General features: G+C 43.6%; 1 protein-coding gene across 1 annotated transcript; it reads left to right on the top strand.

Annotated features, from left to right (window-relative positions):
- Positions 1-800: 800 nt before the first annotated feature.
- LOC149280829 (nuclear transcription factor Y subunit alpha-like) lies at positions 801-16,096 on the top strand. The gene is made up of 9 exons (XM_089500055.1): positions 801-875; positions 1,087-1,167; positions 2,437-2,580; positions 4,746-4,877; positions 4,987-5,092; positions 5,325-5,491; positions 13,458-13,631; positions 14,330-14,431; positions 16,079-16,096. The coding sequence occupies exons 1-9, from the start codon at positions 801-803 to the stop codon at positions 16,094-16,096; spliced, it is 999 nt and encodes a 332-aa protein (XP_089356181.1).
- The last annotated feature ends 4,286 nt before the right edge of the window (positions 16,097-20,382 follow it).

Here is a 20,382-nt window from a genome sequence, read left to right as displayed (position 1 = left end):
AGCAGGGAATCTGCGATGGGCGGCCAAGGGTCATTGATGCATGTGGGGACAAAGGCTGGCCCGTGTAGTCAAATCCTACAAGCTAGAGTAGCTCAAATTGCTGAAATGGTTAATACTGGTTCTGATAGGTATGTAAAAAAGGTGTGATCCCCACCAACTCGTGTATAAAAATATATTAATACTTCCCACAGTCTGCTGCTTCCCGAATTTCACTCTTCCTCAGAGTGTAATAGTAAAAATGTCTCCAAAGTAGGGGTGCAATGACATAAAGGGAAAGGGAAAAAGCAAAATAGTGTGATTGTCAAATGTGTAGGTTCCAATATCAGGTCCATCTGATGATTCTTTATAAAACTTCTTCTATTCTTCACAAAAATCTAAAAATGGTGAAACAGACTGCAATGGTGATAGTACCTCTGAAATAGGAGACACAATAAAGAAATGCACTTACAATTTTGGTTAAGCGCAAAGGCAGTAACCCTGTAGAACAGTTCCAAAAGTCTTTTCATCCTCAGAGTCCACTTGTTGGTCCGGTATTAAAAGAGAGGTTAAAACACTTACATCACATGGCTGGGTGCGTCTGCATTGTTTACCTGGAGAAAACATGGCACTAGGATGCATCCATGAAGGCACGCAACTTACAGGACTTAAAGCATCTGCTAATGTCTTGGTGCCAGATACCACAGCACGCGGTCAGAATTCCCCCCCCCCCCCTTTTGTGAGTGTTATGGTGCATTGCTGACTAGTCATCTCTTCCTAGGTACCAGACAATTGTGTACTGCAACTAATCTACTTACAGGAAGATGGAGCAGTACACGACAAGCAGTAATGGGTCGCCAGAGCAGATTGTGGTTCAGGCAGGACAGATCCAACAGCAGGTAAGAAGATATTCCCAAATAAGTGACCAGTTTTAGCTGGTGGTATAATTTACTATTATGATAAATTAACATAAATGCAAAGCCCTTTTTCTTCTAATCCTTCATTTTTTGTAATACTTCCCCTTAACTGTGGGCAATGCTTATATTCTTTCTGGAAAGGAGAATAGTGATAGGATATGTCAGTAAAGGTCTTCTGGTCCTTTTCCCTTAGCCGGGTGCGGTCACTGCTGTCCAATTACAGACAGAGGCTCAGGTGGGAGCAGCCTCAGGACAGCAAGTTCAGACCCTCCAGGTAGTTGTACCTTTGATAGCTGCACAAATCGCATACAATTAAACCCCATGCAGTCTCTTGTTGCTGTTGTCAGCCTATATAGTATAAATCCCTGTATAGCCCGCTTGTGAGTGTTTTATTGTGTTTTGTAAGAGCTTATTCAAGCATTCACATTCTGCATGGATTAATGTTAAAACTTAAGCATGAGAAACATATCCTGAGTTCAATTTATTCTTGATTTCTGCATGAATCCCTCGTATTTGTTTCACACTTCATTTTTTTTTCCTCAACCTGCAGCACAAATACCGTATTTGCTCGATTATAAGACAAGGTTTTTTTTCCCAGAGCAAATGCTCTGAAAAATACCCCTCGTCTTATAATTGGGGTCTTATTATAATCAGACCTCAAATAGGTCTGACTATGAGACTAAGATTGAGATCCCCCGCAGCGCTGCAGGGGACCTGGATCCTCCTGTCTGGTAACCCCCCCCTCCAAACTTACCAGTGCTTCTGACTAACTGGTGTGTAGTCGGGGCAGAGGGTAGAAGTCTATGCGATTCGCGTAGGCAACTTCCGCTGCAGCTGGAAGGAGATGCCGTTAGCAGTGGGGGTTGTCTGTGTCCATCGCGCATACACCCTCCGGCTGTAAGAGAGAATTCTCCGCAGTGGTGCAGGTAACTCTTCTGACAGCTGGGGAGTCAGAATCACCGGTAAGTTGGGGGGGGCTGTTAAATGGGGGGCATAAGGCACTTCTGTAGGCAGAGTGCTCTGATATACCTTTTAACCCCCTTAATGCCACTCTGCCTCCAGAAATGCCTTATACCTCCCTATATGCCACTCTGCCCAATGATATGCCTTTTACCCCTAAATGCCAGAGTGGCATATAGGGGTATAAGGCATTTCTGGAGATAGAGTGGCACATAGGGGGTTAAAAGGCATATCATGGGGTGTAAGGCATTTCTGGGGCAGAGTGGCAAGCCTGGGGGAAGATGTGCATAACTGGGGGGCAGATTGGAAAAGGAAATAAAAACAAATTTTTTTTTTCTCAATCATAGCTTTTATAAAAAAAAAAAAAAAAAAAGTTTACATGAATTAACATTTACTAGTAAAACTTTTTTTTCCTATATTAAGGCTTTTTCTTTTTTTCTAAATTAATATTCAGATTTTGGTGGGTCGTCTTATAATCGAGCAAATACGGTACTTTGTTCACTGGCTTTGTCTCTATAAGACGGAACATAAATGCACATATGGCTACCATCCTGTTGTGACTGCTTATATTTTTTCATGATAGGTGCAAGGTCAGCCTCTTATGGTTCAAGTCAGCGGTGGACAGCTAATCACCTCCACTGGGCAGCCAATCATGGTGCAGGCAATGGGAGGTCAGGGTCAAACCTTGATGCAGGTGCCAGTGTCCGGATCCCCAGGACTACAACAGGTTAGTTTAAAAATCTCTTAAATGTTTTACCAGTGTTATTTTAAATAGCAAAAACAGGCTGAACAGCAGATATACTTTAACCCCTTGACTGCTAACGACGGCATGGTGCCGTCACTAGCAGTCCCAGTCAGGTGCCAACGACTGCACCATGCTGTCGCTAGCACTCTCCTACCTTTATGGAGGTCTGTGGACCCCCATCACCACCTACCCCGGCGATCTGCCCCTCACACTGAAGGGCATCACCGGGGCCACCCGATCCGGCCGGTGACGGCACGCGCAATGAAGCGATGACGGTATAGTGCTTGTGAAAAAAAAAATACAAAATTAAGTAAAAAAAAATAAAAATGTACAAAAAAAGTAAAAAAAAAAAATTACATTATCTAAACATAAACTAGTTTAACTTTAAAAAAAAAAAAAGTTTGTATTCTAGCTAAATGATCACTGTGGTATCCAATGTTACCACAGTGATCATATAGCTATGAAAAGTCACATTCCCTTTTTTAAAATGGCCGATACTAAATTTCCCTTTGATCAAAAATCCCTTTGATCATGGGGTTAAATTTAGCCAATGGTAGAGGGAGACAATTTTTGAATCCTGATGAACTGTAAGTATTATTAAAATCAGCCATTTAGCCTGTGCGGTACGTGAGTAACCATCTCATCCCTGGAGTTCCTTGCATTTTTACTGCAAAACTTATATTTGCTGTAAAAGTGATATTTTTTTTTTTTTCTTTTTCTCTCCCTTTACCATTATTTCTTTGGGATTGTAAGGGGAAAGAATGGTGTGTGTGCGTCTGTGAGTGAATGTATGGAAAGTATGGTGTGTGCTTCTGCGAGTGAATGGAGATATGAAAGGCGTGTGAATGGTCAGTAATTAGGGTTGAAGCCTTGACGTGGCATTACTGCTCACGTAAGAAGTTAAATTATGGCACAAAAAGTACGTAGTTGCAAAAACTAAACCCCTTGGCGCATCAAATGAGGGGCTGCATGTGTTTCTAGTACAAACCTGGAGTGCGCAAGACACAAATGAACATGTTGCTATGGTTAGAAAAAACATATTTTCTAGCCAAAGCGACATATTCCATCATTATTTGTGCACTCAACTTTTGTCCTAGAAATACATGTAGCCCCTCATTTGAAGCGCCAAGGGGTGTAGTTTCTTGAAATGTGTACTTTATGTACCCTAATTTAACTTCCCAGATGTCTAGACCACTTTAGTTTCAGATATGGCAGATTGGAGAATGTTGTCAAAAATTGTCTTAAAACATTTAGGGGTGATGCCTGCAATTAGACAGCTGGGAAGTTATATTATGGTACATAAAGCATACGTTTTCAGAAACTACACCCCTTGGCTCATCAAATGAGGGGCTGCATGTATTCGTAGCACAAGACTGGAGTGCGCAAGACGTAAATGAACTTGGATCTTTTAACTTAATTTTTTTTTTTTTTATAAGTGTGATATTCATTTATTTGTTGTGCACGTCAGATTTGTGATACAAATACAAATATGACCTCATTTGCTGGGGGTGTAGTTTCTAAAAATATATAGTTTTGTTGGCATATTTTAATATCCCAGGCAGCTAGAGCTGTTTAATTGACGCCAGCCATGCATTAAATGTAAAGTAAATTTAACTTTTAGCAATAAAATATTAGAAAAACAGTCTACTGTTCTCAATTTCTGTTTATTTTAGACCGGTTACCTACTACAAATATTTAGCAGCACAGCTTTTGATATTAGAGTTTAGAAAAATAAAATTACAAACTAGTTTTTATTGAGTCGGAAGTGAAAAATTACACTTTTTTTTCCCATTTTTGGCTATATTTTGCAAACCTGATGAGACATACACATATAAAAATGGTATATTTGGAATCTGCTGGGTGTGCTGAAAAAAACAATATATGGTTTGTATAGTTTATTCCCAAGAAATTTACTTATAAACGCGTTTAAACGTGAGATGCACCAAAATGCCGAAAACCAGCTTAGCACCAGGGTGGGAAATGGCTTAGCAGCCAAGGGGTTAAGATATACTACAAAAGTTTATTTTGGTTCCTTTAGGGTACTGGTATTGTTTTGTTTCATCATGTACTTATTGCAGCCTGATTTTACATTCAGTGTATTGTGTAAATATTCCTAAGTGTTTAATTTGCAGACATTTTTAATGTAGATTCAACTAGTGCAGCCGGGGCAGATTCAGATCCAAGGAGGTCAGGCTGTGCAGGTGCAATCCCAGCAAGGGCAGCCTCAGCAAATAATCATTCAGCAGCCACAGACAGCGGTTACTGCTGGACAGAGTCAGGTAAGGCACCATGAAAAGGCTATTTAATAAAGTTTGTGGAGGTGGCGTGGATAATGGAGGGCTGTTAAGTAATCTTTATTTTATACAGTGTCTTATCATGCCTATTTAGAGCCAGCAGCAGATTGCAGTCCAGGGCCAGCAGGTGGCACAGACAGCTGAAGGGCAGACAATTGTGTATCAGCCAGTAAATGCTGATGGTACCATTCTGCAGCAAGGTAAGTGCTGATGAATATTTCTCTCTATCTTGGCACACTTTGCACAATACCCTCTCTTGCTATGTCTCTGTATTTTTCTCCAGTTTTATTTAGTTTTGCTTTGGAGAAATACTGCTTCCCATGCTCTGCCTGCACCTTATGATTTGTGGTGTGTGCTCAGTGTACCCCAAGGATTAATTATTTACCTCATCCCTCTGTCCCCTGTTTCCTGGTTTTGTTTTGTTTTCTAAAGTGACAGTCCCTGTTACAGGAATGATCACTATACCTGCAGCCAGCTTGGCCGGAGCTCAGATTGTGCAGGCCGGAACAAATACAAACACAACAAATAGTGGCCAAGGGACTGTTACGGTGACCCTGCCTGTGACTGGTAACATGATGAACTCAGGAGGCATGGTGATGGTACGTATTGTTTGATTTTTAATGGACAAGTGAATGAGTTTACAAAAATTCCAGCATATGCTCTATTATAAACAGGAAAACGATGGACGTATTTTTTGCAGTAATAACATTTTGCCTTTTGGAGTCAAAAATGAATTTTTACTGTTTAGGTGGCAAAATTGATTGTAGGGTTTTTTTATTGCCTTTTGCATCAAAGGCAGAAAAGATAGGTAGGAGAGTTGAACTTCTTGCAACCTAAATTACTATGTCACTATTAGGAAATTCTGGATTTAGAGTAAACGTGTGTTTTTTGTTTTTTTTATTTCAATTTGGGCAAGTTACTGTATTTGCTTCATTATAAGACAAGGTTTTTTTCAGAGCAAAGACTGATATTCAAATAGAGGTCTGACCTATAAGACTAAGATCCAGATCACCTGCAGCGCTGCAGGGGACCTGGATCCTCCTCTCTGGCAGCCGTTGGACATTTGCACGATGAGCGCAAACAACCTCTGCTGACTTTTATAACTAAGCGCCTGCGTGACATGACCTTCCGGTGCTCGACCATAGAAGCCCCGGCTAGCTACCTGACACTTCCCCTGGGGCTTCTATGGCGGAGCATCTGCGTGATGTGACCTTCCGATGCTCGGTCATAAGTCAAGCGTGGGGGACAAGTCTAGGGATGCATTGTATGTTGAGGGGGTAGGCATATCAGGGAGCAGAGTAGCAAGCCATGTGGCAGATGTGCATAACTGGGGGGGGGGGCAGGTTGGCAAATAAAAGGAAATAAAAACAGGGCATTTTTTCGCAATCCGTTTTTATTTAATATGAAATATTCAGGCTTTTTTTTTTTTTTTTTTTCTAAATTGTTCAAATTTGGGGGGGGGGGTCGTCTTATAATCGAGTAAATACGGTAAATCTTTGTAGATTAGAAAGAAATTCACATCCAGGATTGCAGTTTGAGATTGGGTGCATATAACTGCAAATTTATTTATTCCAAGCTCCTTAGTTACCTGAAACACTTTCCCCAAATATACACTTTACAGTTATCTACGATAACTATAAACAGTGTTTACAGATGAGCAAAAAAATATTTGTATACCGTGTATATCAATTTGTTTTTTCTTTTTCTATAACACAGAATGTGTCACCAGATAAGAGCCATTCGGCCCATCTTACTTTCATTAGTCCCTGGCTTTATCTTATATCTGTATATCGCTGTATTAACCACTAACACTTCTGTTCAAAGGGTTTCTCCATCCACTACCCTCTCAATAAAGTAATGCTTTATTACTTTTAAAACCTTTTGCCTTTCTAATTTAAGACTGTCCCTTTGCTGTGGTATTTTTTCTTCTTTTAACACTTTGTGACAATGGCTGATTTTGTTTTTGTTTTTGGTACCCTTTCTGCAGTGCTTGTGTTTAGTTGTAATTTTCTCCTTTCCTTGCCATTCCAGGTGGCACAGGAGAAGAGACGGCTCCGCCTACCAGGTAGGGCAGGAAATACTATAAAAAAAAAAAAGAGACCTCCCCCTTCCTGCCCTACTCAGGTAGCGGTTAGGCTGAAGCCTTTCCTTCCTTTTTTTTTTTTGTTTTCTCGGAGCCCCGGAGGGGCGTCCTTTTCTCATACCCGGCAGCGGTCCCGTGTGGATCCAGGGTTCGTGCGGCAGCCTCGGAGGCTGTAACTCCGCGTTCATCGCGGCACGCACATGAGGCTCAGTCCTCGTTCGGCTCTGCCCACAGCCCAGGGGGCTCACTGGGATGTTTATCCTCGGGCTCCGGTTCACTCTGTCCCGGGGAATCCTCAGAGTGCGGCACGGCAGGAGGAGATCTCTAACCGGCTGTGCCGGTTTCTCGGCACTCCTTTGTTCACTCTCAAATTCGGCATCACTTCCGGTGTAGCGACCCGGGGTCACGAGAGGTCAATTGGCTGGGAATTTCCGGATGTGAGGTTTCCGGTCCTGGGCACCTAAATGCCTCTGTATAAAACGGCAGAATGGGTAAGATCTTTCCTTGCTCTTAGTTTCTGCGCTGTAGTATTGTATCTACTTCTCTACTATTGTGCCTGCCTGTGCCTGAGGATTGTTTACTGCCATTTAAAGTAAGTGTTTCCCTCTCGGCTTGGAAGGAGTTTCCGTTGCCTATGCCATTGTTTTTCTGCGTCTTTGTCGTGCCAAAACCATCCGGGAAATTCAGGCTAATAATCAACCTACAGGTGGTGAACACCTGTATAAGATACAACAGGTTCCGGATGGAATCCCTGAAGTCCGCCACAGAGATCATTTCTCCCAGATCCACCCAGATCCCTCCCGGTTCAACCTCTCAGCATGGCTTCTGAAAGGGAGATCCTGACCTCCAAAGGGATTAACTTCATCAGTGGTGGAAACGATTCTCTCCAGCCGCAAGAAGACTACGGCTGCTAAATACCAGAAGGTTTGGGAAACGTTCATCACCTGGTCAAATGGGCACGAAGTATCCTCTCCATCCATCCGTGAGGTGCTGCGCTTTTTACAAGACGGCTTTGATAAGGGGTTACAACCTGCTACTATCAAGGTCCAGATCTCAGCTCTCAGCAACTTCTTGGACTCCAATCTGGCTTCCCATCCCTGGATCTCCAGATTTTCTAAGGGGATGTGCAGACTTCGCCCTAGGCTCCGTCCGTCGGTTCCACCTTGGGAACCTTAACCTTGTGTTGCACCAACTCACCACGTCTCCTTTTGAGCCTCTAGAGGATACCTCTCAAGTTACTCACCTACAAGGTGGTCCTTCTAGTAGCCCTCACTTCCGCTAGGAGGGTGAGTGAGCTCCAGGCTCTCTCCAGAGTGGAACCTTTTCTCAGGATTCTGCCGGACTGCATTATCCTCCGTTTACCACCAGAGTTTCTCCCTAAAGCAGTCTCACCTTTCCATTCGTATCAGGAGATCGTCCTACCTACTTTATGTCCGGATCCCAAGAATCCCATAGAGCTGGAACTCCACTCGCTAGACCTGCGGAGGTGTATCCTGTCTTATCTCTCGCGTACGTCTGCCTGGAAGAAATCCAACACTCTCTTCCTGTCCTTTTGTGGGGACCCGCAAGGGCAGAGCAGTATCCAGGGCTTCCATAAGCTGCTGGCTGAAGGACGCCAATCACCTTATGTTACATCTCCGCGGGAAGAGTACCTCCCTCCGGCCTGAAAGGCACACTCGACCAGATCTGTCTCGACTTCCTGGGCTGAACTCTCCGGGGTGAATCTGTCTCTCATTTTCAAGGCAGCGACCCGGAGGTCGATTCATACATTCGTAAGGCACTACAGGCTGAATCTTCATCTCTCTGACGAGTCTCAATTTGGTCGTCGTGTCCTGCAGACTGGAATCCTTCTCTCCCTATCTCACTAATTCTTCTCCTGTGCCACCTGGAATGGCAAGGAAAGTGAGAATTCTTACCTGGGAATTCCTTTTCCTTGTCCATTTCCAAGGTGGCACACTTTTACTCCCGCCCATTAAATTTACTTTTCCTTGTCTATTATTTGTCTGAGTCTCTTTTTAACCACACTGGGGAGGAAGGGGGAGGTCTCCTTTTTTAATAGTATTTCCTGCCCTACCTGGTAGGCAGAGCCTTCTCTTCTTCTGTGCCACCTTGGAAATGGACAAGGAAAAGGAATTTCCAGGTAAGAATTCTCACTTTCCCACTTACTGAACCCACAGAAGTTTTATATATTGTTTTTTTTGTTCCGGACAAGAAGGGCTTTCATTGTATCATATCATTTACTATATATATTAAAAAAAAAAAAAAAAAGTATAAAATACTTTAAAAAATTGAGTACTTATCTGACTTTTACAAAAATATTTTATTCTTCTATAAAAGCCAATGAAAAAAGCCTGCTAAATAGACTTCTATTTGTCCTGAGTTTAAAAATACCCAATGTATTTTTTTATTTTTGTTTTATTTTAATTTTTTTAAATTATAGGGCAATAAGTACAAGTTGCTATTTCAAAACTATTTGTTCCAAATTCTGCCTCGATGTGCTATTTGAAACATCTTTGGAGCCAGCCAATGCAATTTACCCCATCAAACCATATATTTTTGAATACTAGACACCCCAAGGTATTTAAAATGCTAATATTTTAACCCTTTCCATGCACTAATTCTACCACTGTTCTTTGTCAAACTGTGTGGTAGTCATTTTTTTCCCACATTTAATGGAACATTTTTTCCACACACTTTACATCGGGTATGAATTTACAGGTCCTGGTATATGTCACCCTAATATGTGTTGAGCAACATCTCCCGATTAGTGATACCACCCATACATGGGTCTGCCTGGCTGTTTTGGGGGGCAAATGCCCATTTGGGGCATTGTCACGGAGCTGGCTAGTCCGACCGACTACCTCCGCTGTCTTGTGCTCCCTTAGCCTGGGACACCACACTTTCCCCGGTTCCCCAGTCACTCGCCGAGACTCAGTCTAGGGTAAAACCAAACGAAGACTGATTTATTTTGGACACACAGGACTGGATATATCCAGCAAAACACACATTAACATAAAACAAGATATTGGGACACCAACCGCCCCCTTAATCTGCCTCTCAGAGACAACAGGGGCAGTAACGGGATTAACAATACAATAGGTGTGTGGGGGGGGAGACTGATTTATACAACATTAAACATCAAAGAATGGTGGTCTCTCCCTGGTGGCAGATCCTGGCTGTCTGCTGGAGATAATCCCCTCAGCCAGTGATGAGATGATACTGCTGGGGGTAGCCACAGAAGTCTCTACAAACCCAGGGCCCATAGTCAATAGGGAGGAGGCTGGCAGTCAGGCTTCTCCAGTGGCCCCAGTGATGGAGGCTTCCGTCACAATTCTTCCCCCTCCGAATTGGACTGACATAGGATGAGACCCCAAACGGGTTGACTCTGTAGTCAGTCAGTTTATTTGGCCCATCAATGCCCTCCCAAAATTGTTGCTCCTGCTGCTGCTGGGAAGATGGGCCGGCTGCGCCATCTCCCGGGTTCCGCTGGGGAGGGATGCCTCCTGCATCCCCTCCCTGGTGCTCCTGCTGCCGTTGAGGAGGGAGTTCAGGTTGATCCGGTCCCAGAATTAGGTTCTGCCGCTGGGGAGATGGACCGGCTGTTCCACCTCCCTGCTTCTGCTGGGGGGGCAGGTCGGCCGCTGTATCTCCCTGAATTCCTGCAGCTTTGGTAGGTGCTGGGCAGAGGCCAGCGATGCTCTGCCCTGTTGCCAGCACTTCAGCTGGGGTTAGGGCATCTTGTGGGTCGGCCTGCCGCTGGGGAGGGAGGGCCGCTTCCTCCGCTCCCGGACATGTGAGCTGCCGCTGGGGAGAAGGGCCGGCTGCCGCATCTCCCTGGATCCCTGTAGTGATTGCAGGTGTGGGGCAGAAGCCAGCAGCGCTCTGTCCTGTTGCCAGCTCTTCAGCTGGGACTAAGAGATCTGGGCAGACTGCCCAGCATTCTGAGGACCCAGGTGTGGAGACTGCAGTGTTATCCACCCCTCTTGGGTTAACATCCTCAGACAATAAATCAAATAAATCCCCAGTCTCTGGTTGTGGTGTAAAGTCGCACAGCTCCAGTATTGGATCTGGATTAGCTGCCCAGCATCCCTGTGACTTGGGTGGAGCCCGCAGTCCCATCCACCCTGCCTGGGTCAACATCCTCAGCTGACCACTCAATCACATCCACAAAATCCACACAATCCCTGGACACCGGGGCATTCTGTTGAACGCGGTCAAACAGTTTTTTATACGCCTTCTCCAGTTCCCACTCCTGTGTAATTAAAAAGTCTAAATCACCTTTAAGTCCTAGCACATCTGGGAGGTCCCACTCCCTGAAATCCCGGATGTCCTCAATCCGCCACTCCGCTGTGCTGCCGAAGTCCTGATCCTCCTGAAGACTATCCCATAATAATCCCGGGCCACCGAAGTCATAGCCCTCTGGAGAACATTCTTTCGCAGTTCCCCAATATGCTTGCTCTGTATACCACTGCAGAGCCCTATAGTGATCTTCCAGCTCTACCTCCTGTTGGACCAGCTTGTCCAATTCGGATACCCATTGCTCCTGGGGTTGCTGTCCCAGGAATGACATCCGTAGTTCCCGCTGGTCTCTAATCTTTTGTTCGGAGCTTGGAAGACACTGACCCCGGCATATAACAGCCCTCTGCCATACTGACCGTCGAACCACTTGCCTCAGGTTCTGGTATTGTTCTGTAGGCAGGGCAGTGGTGTAGCAGGAGAGGATGACCCGCAGCAGCCCCTGGAATTCTGATACCACATCCATGTCCTCGTCAAGGCGACCGAAGTCTGCCGTCCTGTCGGTTAATCCCGGTAGAAAGTAAGTGTCCCTCGGACTAAGAAGCAATCCCACCGCTTGCCACCAATGTCACGGAGCTGGCTAGTCCGACCGACTACCTCCGCTGTCTTGTGCTCCCTTAGCCTGGGACACCACACTTTCCCCGGTTCCCCAGTCACTCGCCGAGACTCAGTGTAGGGTAAAACCAAACGAAGACTGATTTATTTTGGACACACAGGACTGGATATATCCAGCAAAACACACATTAACATAAAACAAGATATTGGGACACAAACCGCCCCCTTAATCTGCCTCTCAGAGACAACAGGGGCAGTAACGGGATTAACAATACAATAGGTGTGTGGGGGGGGGGAGACTGATTTATACAACATTAAACATCAAAGAATGGTGGTCTCTCCCTGGTGGCAGATCCTGGCTGTCTGCTGGAGATAATCCCCTCAGCCAGTGATGAGATGATACTGCTGGGGGTAGCCACAGAAGTCTCTACAAACCCAGGGCCCATAGTCAATAGGGAGGAGGCTGGCAGTCAGGCTTCTCCAGTGGCCCCAGTGATGGAGGCTTCCGTCACAGGCATGTTCCTTCCTTCCTTCCTTTTTTTTTTTTTTTTTTTTTTTTTGTGTGACATTTGGTGATTCTTGTCCAATTGAATGTGCACAATAAAACCCATATATTTTTTTAAAACTAGACACCCCAGGGTATTTCAAATACTGGTATTTTAACTCTTTTCATGCACATATTTTACCACCAGCCTTTGTCAAAGTTTGCAGTAGTATTTATTTGTGTGTATTTTTCCGACACGTGTACTATAGGTATGAATTTACAGCTCCTGGTATATGTCACTGTCAACACACCCCAATGTGTTCAGTAACATCTCCTGAGTACAATGATACCCCACATGCATGGGTTCGTAGGGTTCTTTTAGGGCTAAAAGGCCACATTTGGGGCGTGTGCGCTATCGTTTAGGAGGCGATCAACTTTTCTAAAATGGGCGTCTGCTGCCATACAGTGTATGGTGGATGTTGGCACCCAGGTGAGGGGCCAGACATTGCCCCTGATGCCGATCTTGATGTTGCTGAATGCCTCGGCACGAAGGCATTGCAGCAACACCATTTAGGTGAAGAAAGAGACCTTGGATTGCTTTCTACACCCGTTTTAAAGTCATGGCGGTCCTGGCACGTCAATTGTCATTAACTGATTGTTTTTGCGTGACTGTCAATTGTTGTCAAGAGGTTAAAATAGGCTCCCACCTTGTTCATTCTGTTAATGTATTTAAATGTTCCCCTTACCTCTATCTCCAGTGTCGCATGTTTTTTTGTTTTTTTTTTCTCTCTCTCCTGTGAGCAAGTTTCGTAGTCCTTCTCTTTGAACTCTCTCCAAAGTTTCTATAGCCTTGTGGAAATCGTCTCAAGTACTGTGTGCAATACGCCAAGTGAGGTCTTACGAGTACTCTGTACAACGGCATGATCACTTTCCTCTTTCTACTGATAATACCTCTCCCTATACAACATGTACTCCAATTAACTTGCCTCTCCTCTGTTGTTAGATTGTTAATTGTTGTTGAGGATGAGTAGAAGGGAATAGCTAATGAGAGAGAAATTGATTGGCACCAGCCAATCTCCTCTTCCATGAGATGAATGTTTAGACAAGCTAGTTATGCCGAGTGCAAGCCTGATGGCTGATTTTGCAGATGGTTCCTGGTGCTGGATCTGTTCCTGCCCTGCAGAGGATTCCACTACCTGGGGCTGAAATGCTTGAGGAGGAGCCATTGTATGTGAATGCCAAACAGTATCACCGCATCTTGAAGAGACGCCAGGCACGAGCAAAACTTGAGGCTGAGGGCAAGATACCTAAAGAGAGAAGAGTGAGTATTTCAGCACAAAGAGACATGGATTAATACTAATGGGTCAAAGGGGTTTAGGATCGTGAAGGCTTTTTATTTGTATAATTGTATTTTTACTTGTAAAGATATGTCTAAGGATATTGGGGCACTTAACAGAAAAAAATACTGTACTCTATGGGTCGTGATCCATGGGATCTCTTGCTACAGATATTGTAAAGGGTATATAGGGTGAATAAGTCAGATTGCTGCAGTGGAGGAGAAATGTCTGCCTTTGTGAGCCAGATCAACAACTACAGCTAGTTTAGAATAGCTAAGAGATGTTGAGATATAGCGCTTATCAGCCCCCACTAATGCATACAGGGTACCTCTTCCAAAGGGTGAACTGATTTATTGAGCACAGGCAAAAGGACCAATCACGAAGTTATTAGATTACAATTCATAAGGTTGTGGGGCTGCAGTGCCTGGTTCCATGTAACCAATGACTGAGCTGACTTAAATTGGGCAACTTTAGCATCCTGATTGGTTTAGTAAAGCCATTTTTTTAACAAAATGTATAACATTGAGTGCATGGGCATGTTTTGTATCTTTTAATGAAGAGTGTGTGTGTGTGTGTGTGTGTGTATATATATGTATATGTATATATATATATGTATATATATATATTTTACGTACGTGTGTGTGTTACCTGTGGCCACTTACTGTTTGTCTACTTGTTCCAGAAATACTTGCATGAGTCACGGCACCGCCATGCCATGGCCAGAAAAAGAGGGGATGGAGGGCGATTCTTTTCCCCAAAAGAAAAAGAAGGCCACCACATACAGGTACAGCAGGCAAAGAGGGCAGGCTGCACCATCAACGGAGGCTGCTTATTGCACCAGCAGGGCTACAGCAAATCCCCACAAATGGTTAAACAAATTAAAAAAACACTCAGCAATAGGATAAATGAGTGTGGTTCTATTCCAAACGTGTGGCAACGTTTCAACCTACTCAGGGGTTTTTATCAAGCTTTAATAGTGCATGGTGAAAGGGTCGGTTTATATGCAAATAGTGTCAAGTAATAAGCAACCATGTGATCAGAGATATCTAAATCTAAAATAAAAATTCAAAACAATGCAGTTATAATTGACATTATTCTATATCGCTGACCAAAATAAAACAAGTATATCAATTCAGAGATTTTTCAGTTGTACCTTACAATAATACAAAAGCGTAATGTTCTTGCCATATATAAATTATCAAGACCAGTTACAAAAATATATAAAGGTGCATGGATGTATATAAAAATGTGGTACTAGTGGACGTTTTTTAGGTAATCATAAAAGCACTAAAAACAATAACCTAACAATGTCAAACTATAATATTTTGTGTCAAAAAGACCTCATATCAATTTGGATGGTTTAATTTAATACAGAGGTATCACACACAGCACTATGCCCCAATTAAATGTAATCAAAGTATAATCATATTTACATTTAAGATATATAGCCAGCTGCAGTGGTAGATTTCGTCAACTGAATTGGATACATGGAAATCTGTAACGGAGAGAAACAAAGAATTGGTAATTAAGATATACCAGTTCATGTCTAACATTCTATTTCACAAAAAGGGGAATAAATCAAGTTTGTTTAAACTATATGAGGATAACGTACTTAATTCATAAATCCACTATGATTACCTTTTCTTTAGAAGCGTCTCTGTTGTCCCCACGAAAGGGTCTTAAGGATCTGTTCCACACACCTAACTTTAAGATCTGACGCTTTATGGTTAAATTCATGAAAATGGACAGGAATTAGGAGATCGTTTTTAATTTTTTTAGTTTTTTGTGGTGATGGTTGATCTGCGTTGAGAGTCTAGTTTCTACCATCTGTGTTGTTTTCCTAATGTATAGTAAATCACAGGGGCTTTTTTAACATATTGACAACATGTATCATGTGTGCAAAAGGAGCAGAATGAATACCATTTATTCTTAGTTGGATGCTTGAACTTCTCACCCTTTAGGATACTGCTACATGATACACAATTTAAAAGGAAAATTCCCCAATCTTTTAGTACCCAAGAAATGTTGTAGAGCAGATATCCTATCCGGGAGAAGTTCTGCATGAACTAATCGGTCACTGAGATTCATACATAGATTGGTTTTATTGTGTCTTTTGAATTTGTTTAACCACGTACAGGTAGAGCACTGATGTATGTCCACTGTTAACCAACCAGGACAATATGTAGGTGCATCCTTTTCAACCTAAAGACATAAAGCTGTTAAAAGGACTTTGCATTATTATGTACCTCTTCCAAATTTTTCAGTGATTTAGGAACATTTAATGTGTGATGTTACATAAATTGCCCTGATTCTGAGAAGCATTGGCTTGCAGTGTTCTTAGTGGAGTTTATTTGATGACAAATTACCATTAGTTTTCAAAATGTATTTGGAATCTGATAATTTTATTGCCATTGTTTTTGTTTTTTTACAGGAAGTGGAGTATCAGTAGGCACAGCAAGATGAAGCCAGTCCGAAGGTAGACCGTGAACATATACAAATTAAGGAAGGATGTGGGTTTTTTCTTTTTTTCTATGCAAAACACTTATGCATTATTTTTTTTTTAACTCTTAATATTCCAGGGTTCATCTCAGGGAAGCAGTGCTGCCACCACTCGAACTTCATCCTAAAAACATACTCTGACACGCCACCTTTTTTTAATGCACAGCCCCTTACCAATGGAGAACTTTAAACTTGCAGATCTCTTTATCATAGTAGATATGTGAATCCACCCATAACCTTTTGCATAATGGTTTGGAACTGCCTAGGTCTTCCTGGATGTGTCTTCTAGTAATTTTTTTTTTTTGTTTTACAGTCCATAGCATGCAAGAAGACATGGGAGGGAAGCCTTTTTAATTGTTTGAAGTGCTGCCATTAAATGTTTTATGGGGAGTAGCCCAGAAGTTTCAGCTAGACAATGTGCTGAAACTTTTGATGTATTTAAATAGTTTATATGCAATATCCTCTCTCCTTTTTATCAAACCTGAATCTTGTTTTGTTTAACGTTTGCTTAGTTTTATTGGCATCTTCTTGGTTAAAGGGGGTTAATTACATTTTCATATGGGCCTTTATAAATCGACAATGGGAGGGAATCTTGGGTAAATATGAAATATTGGAGATAATGGTTTCCTGATACCGTCTTGGAAGATGTATTGACGTTATATGTAATGACCACAGTGCTTCATGCAGAGATTATTTTTAACAAGCCAGTTTAATATACTTGGGAAAATGTGGTGTTAAACTGCATGTTTCTACATGTGGAGGATTATGGCAGATATCAATATTGTGGATTTGTTACTTCTGGAAACTTTGTACATACTTTTTTTTATTTTTTTTTTTTATATGCAATTTTTTCATTTTTTCTTTCTATTAGCTGTATTTGTACTGTGTACCTCACCCAGCTAATAAAAAAAAAAAATAAAATATTTGATTTTTTTTCTGTTCACAGGATGAGCAAAACTTTATTTTCAATTTGATTAGGCTCTAAACCTAACCATAAAAATGTTTTGCTCTGAGAGGGTAACAATTGTCATTTTTTAAATAATAACAAACATTCAACATGGCATATAAAGCACTCTTAGTTAAGTTAATAAACTTTAAAGGGCATTGTTGGCACAGTGATGATGCATTTCAGCCCTGAATTGTATGGCCGTGGCTTCACTGCCGTGGTCAAGCATAGGCAACGAGGATTATATGCTCACTCATCCCTGGCGGTCACCGATAACGTCTGCAAAAATGTTGGCCATTCCAGTGACATCCTCCAATCAGGGTGAGGATATCACTGAAAGCTCCATTTTGCCTGAAGTGACATGTGTGACAGATATATATATACCGTATTTTTCGCTCCATAAGACGCAGTTTTTTTCCTCCCAAAGTAGGATGAAAAATCAGCCGCGTCTTATGGAGCGAAGATGCAGGCAGGGAGGGGGGGGGGGCAACGATATACCGTATTTATCGGCGTATAACACGCACTTTTTTAACTAAAATCCGGAGCTTAAACCCTACCTGCGTGTTATACGCCGATAAATCCGGGGTCGCAACTGAGGCAGGCGGCGGCGGCGGCGGCCGCCAGCAGAGGAGTCCTGGATTTCTGCCAGTCAGGGGGGCCCAAGGGGTGCCGAGCGGTTGCTGAAGACAACCGCTCGGCAACTCTCGGGCCCCCCTGCCTGACAGATATACAGGAATCCTTTGCTGGCGGCGGCCGCCGCCACTGCCGCCTGCCTCAGCGCTTCAACTCCTGTGTTGGAAGCGTTTTGTCTCGGGTGCCGGCGCTTTACGCTGGGCGCCGGCATATGACGTCAGACGCCGGCGCTCAGCAGTGAAGCGCCGGCACCCGAGACAAACGCCTCACGCTTCCAACACAGGAGTTTAAGGTAAGTGACCGGGGCGGGGGGGGGAGATCCTGAGAAGGGGGGTTTAGGGAGTTAGAGGGGAGATCCTGAGAAGGGGGGTTAGGGAGTTAGAGGGGAGATACTGAGAAGGGGGGTTAGGGAGGGAGGTCTTACTGTGTGTGTCTTACTGTGTTTGTGTGTGTGTCTTACTGTGTGTGTGTGTGTGTGTCTTACTGTGTGTGTGTGTCTCACTGTGTCTGTGTGTGTCTCACTGTGTCTGTGTGTGTCTCACTGTGTCTGTGTGTGTCTTACTGTGTGTGTCTTACTGTGTTCATAGCTTATTCAGTTATTGTAATAAATATTTTAGCCCATTTTTTAGCTCAAAATATTTTTTCCTTTTTTTTCTCCTCTAAAATCTAGGTGCGTCTTATCAGCAGGTGCGTCTTATAGAGCGAAAAATACGGTATATATATATATATATATATATGCAACAACTAATCGATAATGAAAGTAGTTGCCAGCAAATGTCATTATCAATTAGTTGAATCGATTTTATAGATTATAAAATGAGGGTTTTTTCGGAGCAAATGCTCTGAAAAATACCCCTCGTTTTATAATCAGACCTCAAATAGAGGTTGGATAAAACACTAAGATCGAGTCCCACTGCAGCTCTGGGGCCCTGGATCCTCCTCTCTGACAGCTGGTGGGGGGTGTCTGTGCGATGCTACTGTCCTCCACTTCTACTGGGGGTTCTATGATGGAGCACCAGTGTGACGTGACCTTCCGGTGCTTCACCATAGAAGCCCTGGTGGAAGTATCGGCCGGCGCAGCAGAGGTGGTCTGTGCACATTACGCAACGTTCGTCGGCTGCCAGAGAGGAGGATCCGCCCAGACATCCTCCGCTACTGCCAGCCCTTCCACAGGGGCTTCTATGATGGAGCACCAGTGTCACATGACCTTCCGGTGCTCAGTCGTAGAAGCTCCAGCAAAAGTGTCGGCCAGAAGCAGAGGTTGTCTACGCACATCACGCAGATGCTCACCGGCTCCCCCTACTAGACACCAAGGAGTCTGGGGGGCATATCAGGGACACAGTGGTATTTAGGGGGTATAATCCATATCAGAGAGGCAGAGTGGCATATCTGGGGGTATTAGGCATATCTGAGGGGCATATAAAGGGCACAGTGGTATAAATGGGGATTATAAGGCATATTTGGGGTGGCAGTGGCATATTTAAGGGGCCTGAGTGTCACCTGGGGTATAAGGCATATCAGAGGGCACTATGACCAAGCTGCTCAGGCAGCATTTTCATAGGGAGAGGAGACAAGTTCCTCTTCCCCAAACTCTATGCATGAGCCAGTCAGACAGTGGGAGGCTGACTAAGTTCTTGTAGGGATTGCTGGGTGGTCTTTACACAAGTCAGATTGACAAACAGTGTTATATCCAGAGGTTATTCCCTCAAATTCAGAGGGGTCCTAACATCCACTATCTATTACTGGCCCAAATCAGTTCCAGGGATGGCTGGGGTAAATGTCTGTAGTGGTGGAACGGGGGGGACCGACTTTTGCAACATTAAACTAAAACAATGGTGGTCACTCCCTGGTTGCAGATCTCAGCAAGGGATGGGATGATATGCTGCTGGGGGTAGCTACAGAAGTCTTTACAAAGGCAGGGCCCATAGTCAATAGGGAGGAGGCTGGCTGTCAGGCCTCTCCAGTGGCCCCAGTGATCGAGGGTTCCGTCACAATGATGTATTTGGACAACTGGTTAATTAATGCCACCTCCAGACTGTTGCTGCTTAGTCATCTGCAGACCACCCTCGTGGTACTTCAACAGCTGGGATGGTTAGTGAATTCGGAGAAATCACATCTCATCCCTTCCAGACACATCACTGTCCTCAGCTTTATTATTGACTCTTTGAAGGGAAAGCTCTTAATGACCATGGAGAAGCAGGGAAAGTTGACAGACTTGATTGAGTTCAGGCTTCCAGACTCGTGACATTTTAAACCGCCATGTCCCTGTTAGGACAGATGAGAGCCTCCAGATTTGCCATTCCGTGGGCCCACATGAGACCTCTCCAGTCAGGTAGAACATACTGGAACTTTAAGGCATGGAAAGAGCTTTGATTTCCTGGCAAGATCTCCTCACCGCGCAGGCAGTGCAGATTCAGTCAGACAACAGGGCTGTAGTGGCCTACATAAATCGTCAACGAGGAACCAGGAATCAAACACTTCTACAAGTCTCTCTACGTGTGTCAGTGGGCAGAGAGACACCGGGTCTCCCTATCAGCTAGGGCTGCAACAACTAATAGATAATGAGAATGGTTGCCAATGAATTTTGTTATCGATTAGTTGAATCAATTTTTATCGATTATAAAATGAGGGTTTCAGAGCAAATGTTCTAAAAAAAA

This window comes from Sceloporus occidentalis, unplaced genomic scaffold (genome assembly GCF_023333645.1).
Source record: "Sceloporus occidentalis isolate IW3139 unplaced genomic scaffold, rSceOcc1.0.p SCAF_146, whole genome shotgun sequence".
In the NCBI taxonomy this organism is placed as follows: domain Eukaryota; kingdom Metazoa; phylum Chordata; class Lepidosauria; order Squamata; family Phrynosomatidae; genus Sceloporus; species Sceloporus occidentalis.
Note: the sequence above shows the minus strand (reverse complement) of the source record. Positions and strands in the feature narration are given on the sequence as shown.

Coding starts and splice junctions, on each gene's coding strand:
- LOC149280829 (XM_089500055.1), top strand. CDS start 801: ATGGAGCAGTACACGACAAGCAGTAATGGGTCGCCAGAGCAGATTGTG. Junction 2,581..4,745: donor GATCCCCAGGACTACAACAG/GTTAGTTTAAAA, acceptor TTTTTAATGTAG/ATTCAACTAGTGCAGCCGGG. Junction 4,878..4,986: donor TTACTGCTGGACAGAGTCAG/GTAAGGCACCAT, acceptor ATGCCTATTTAG/AGCCAGCAGCAGATTGCAGT.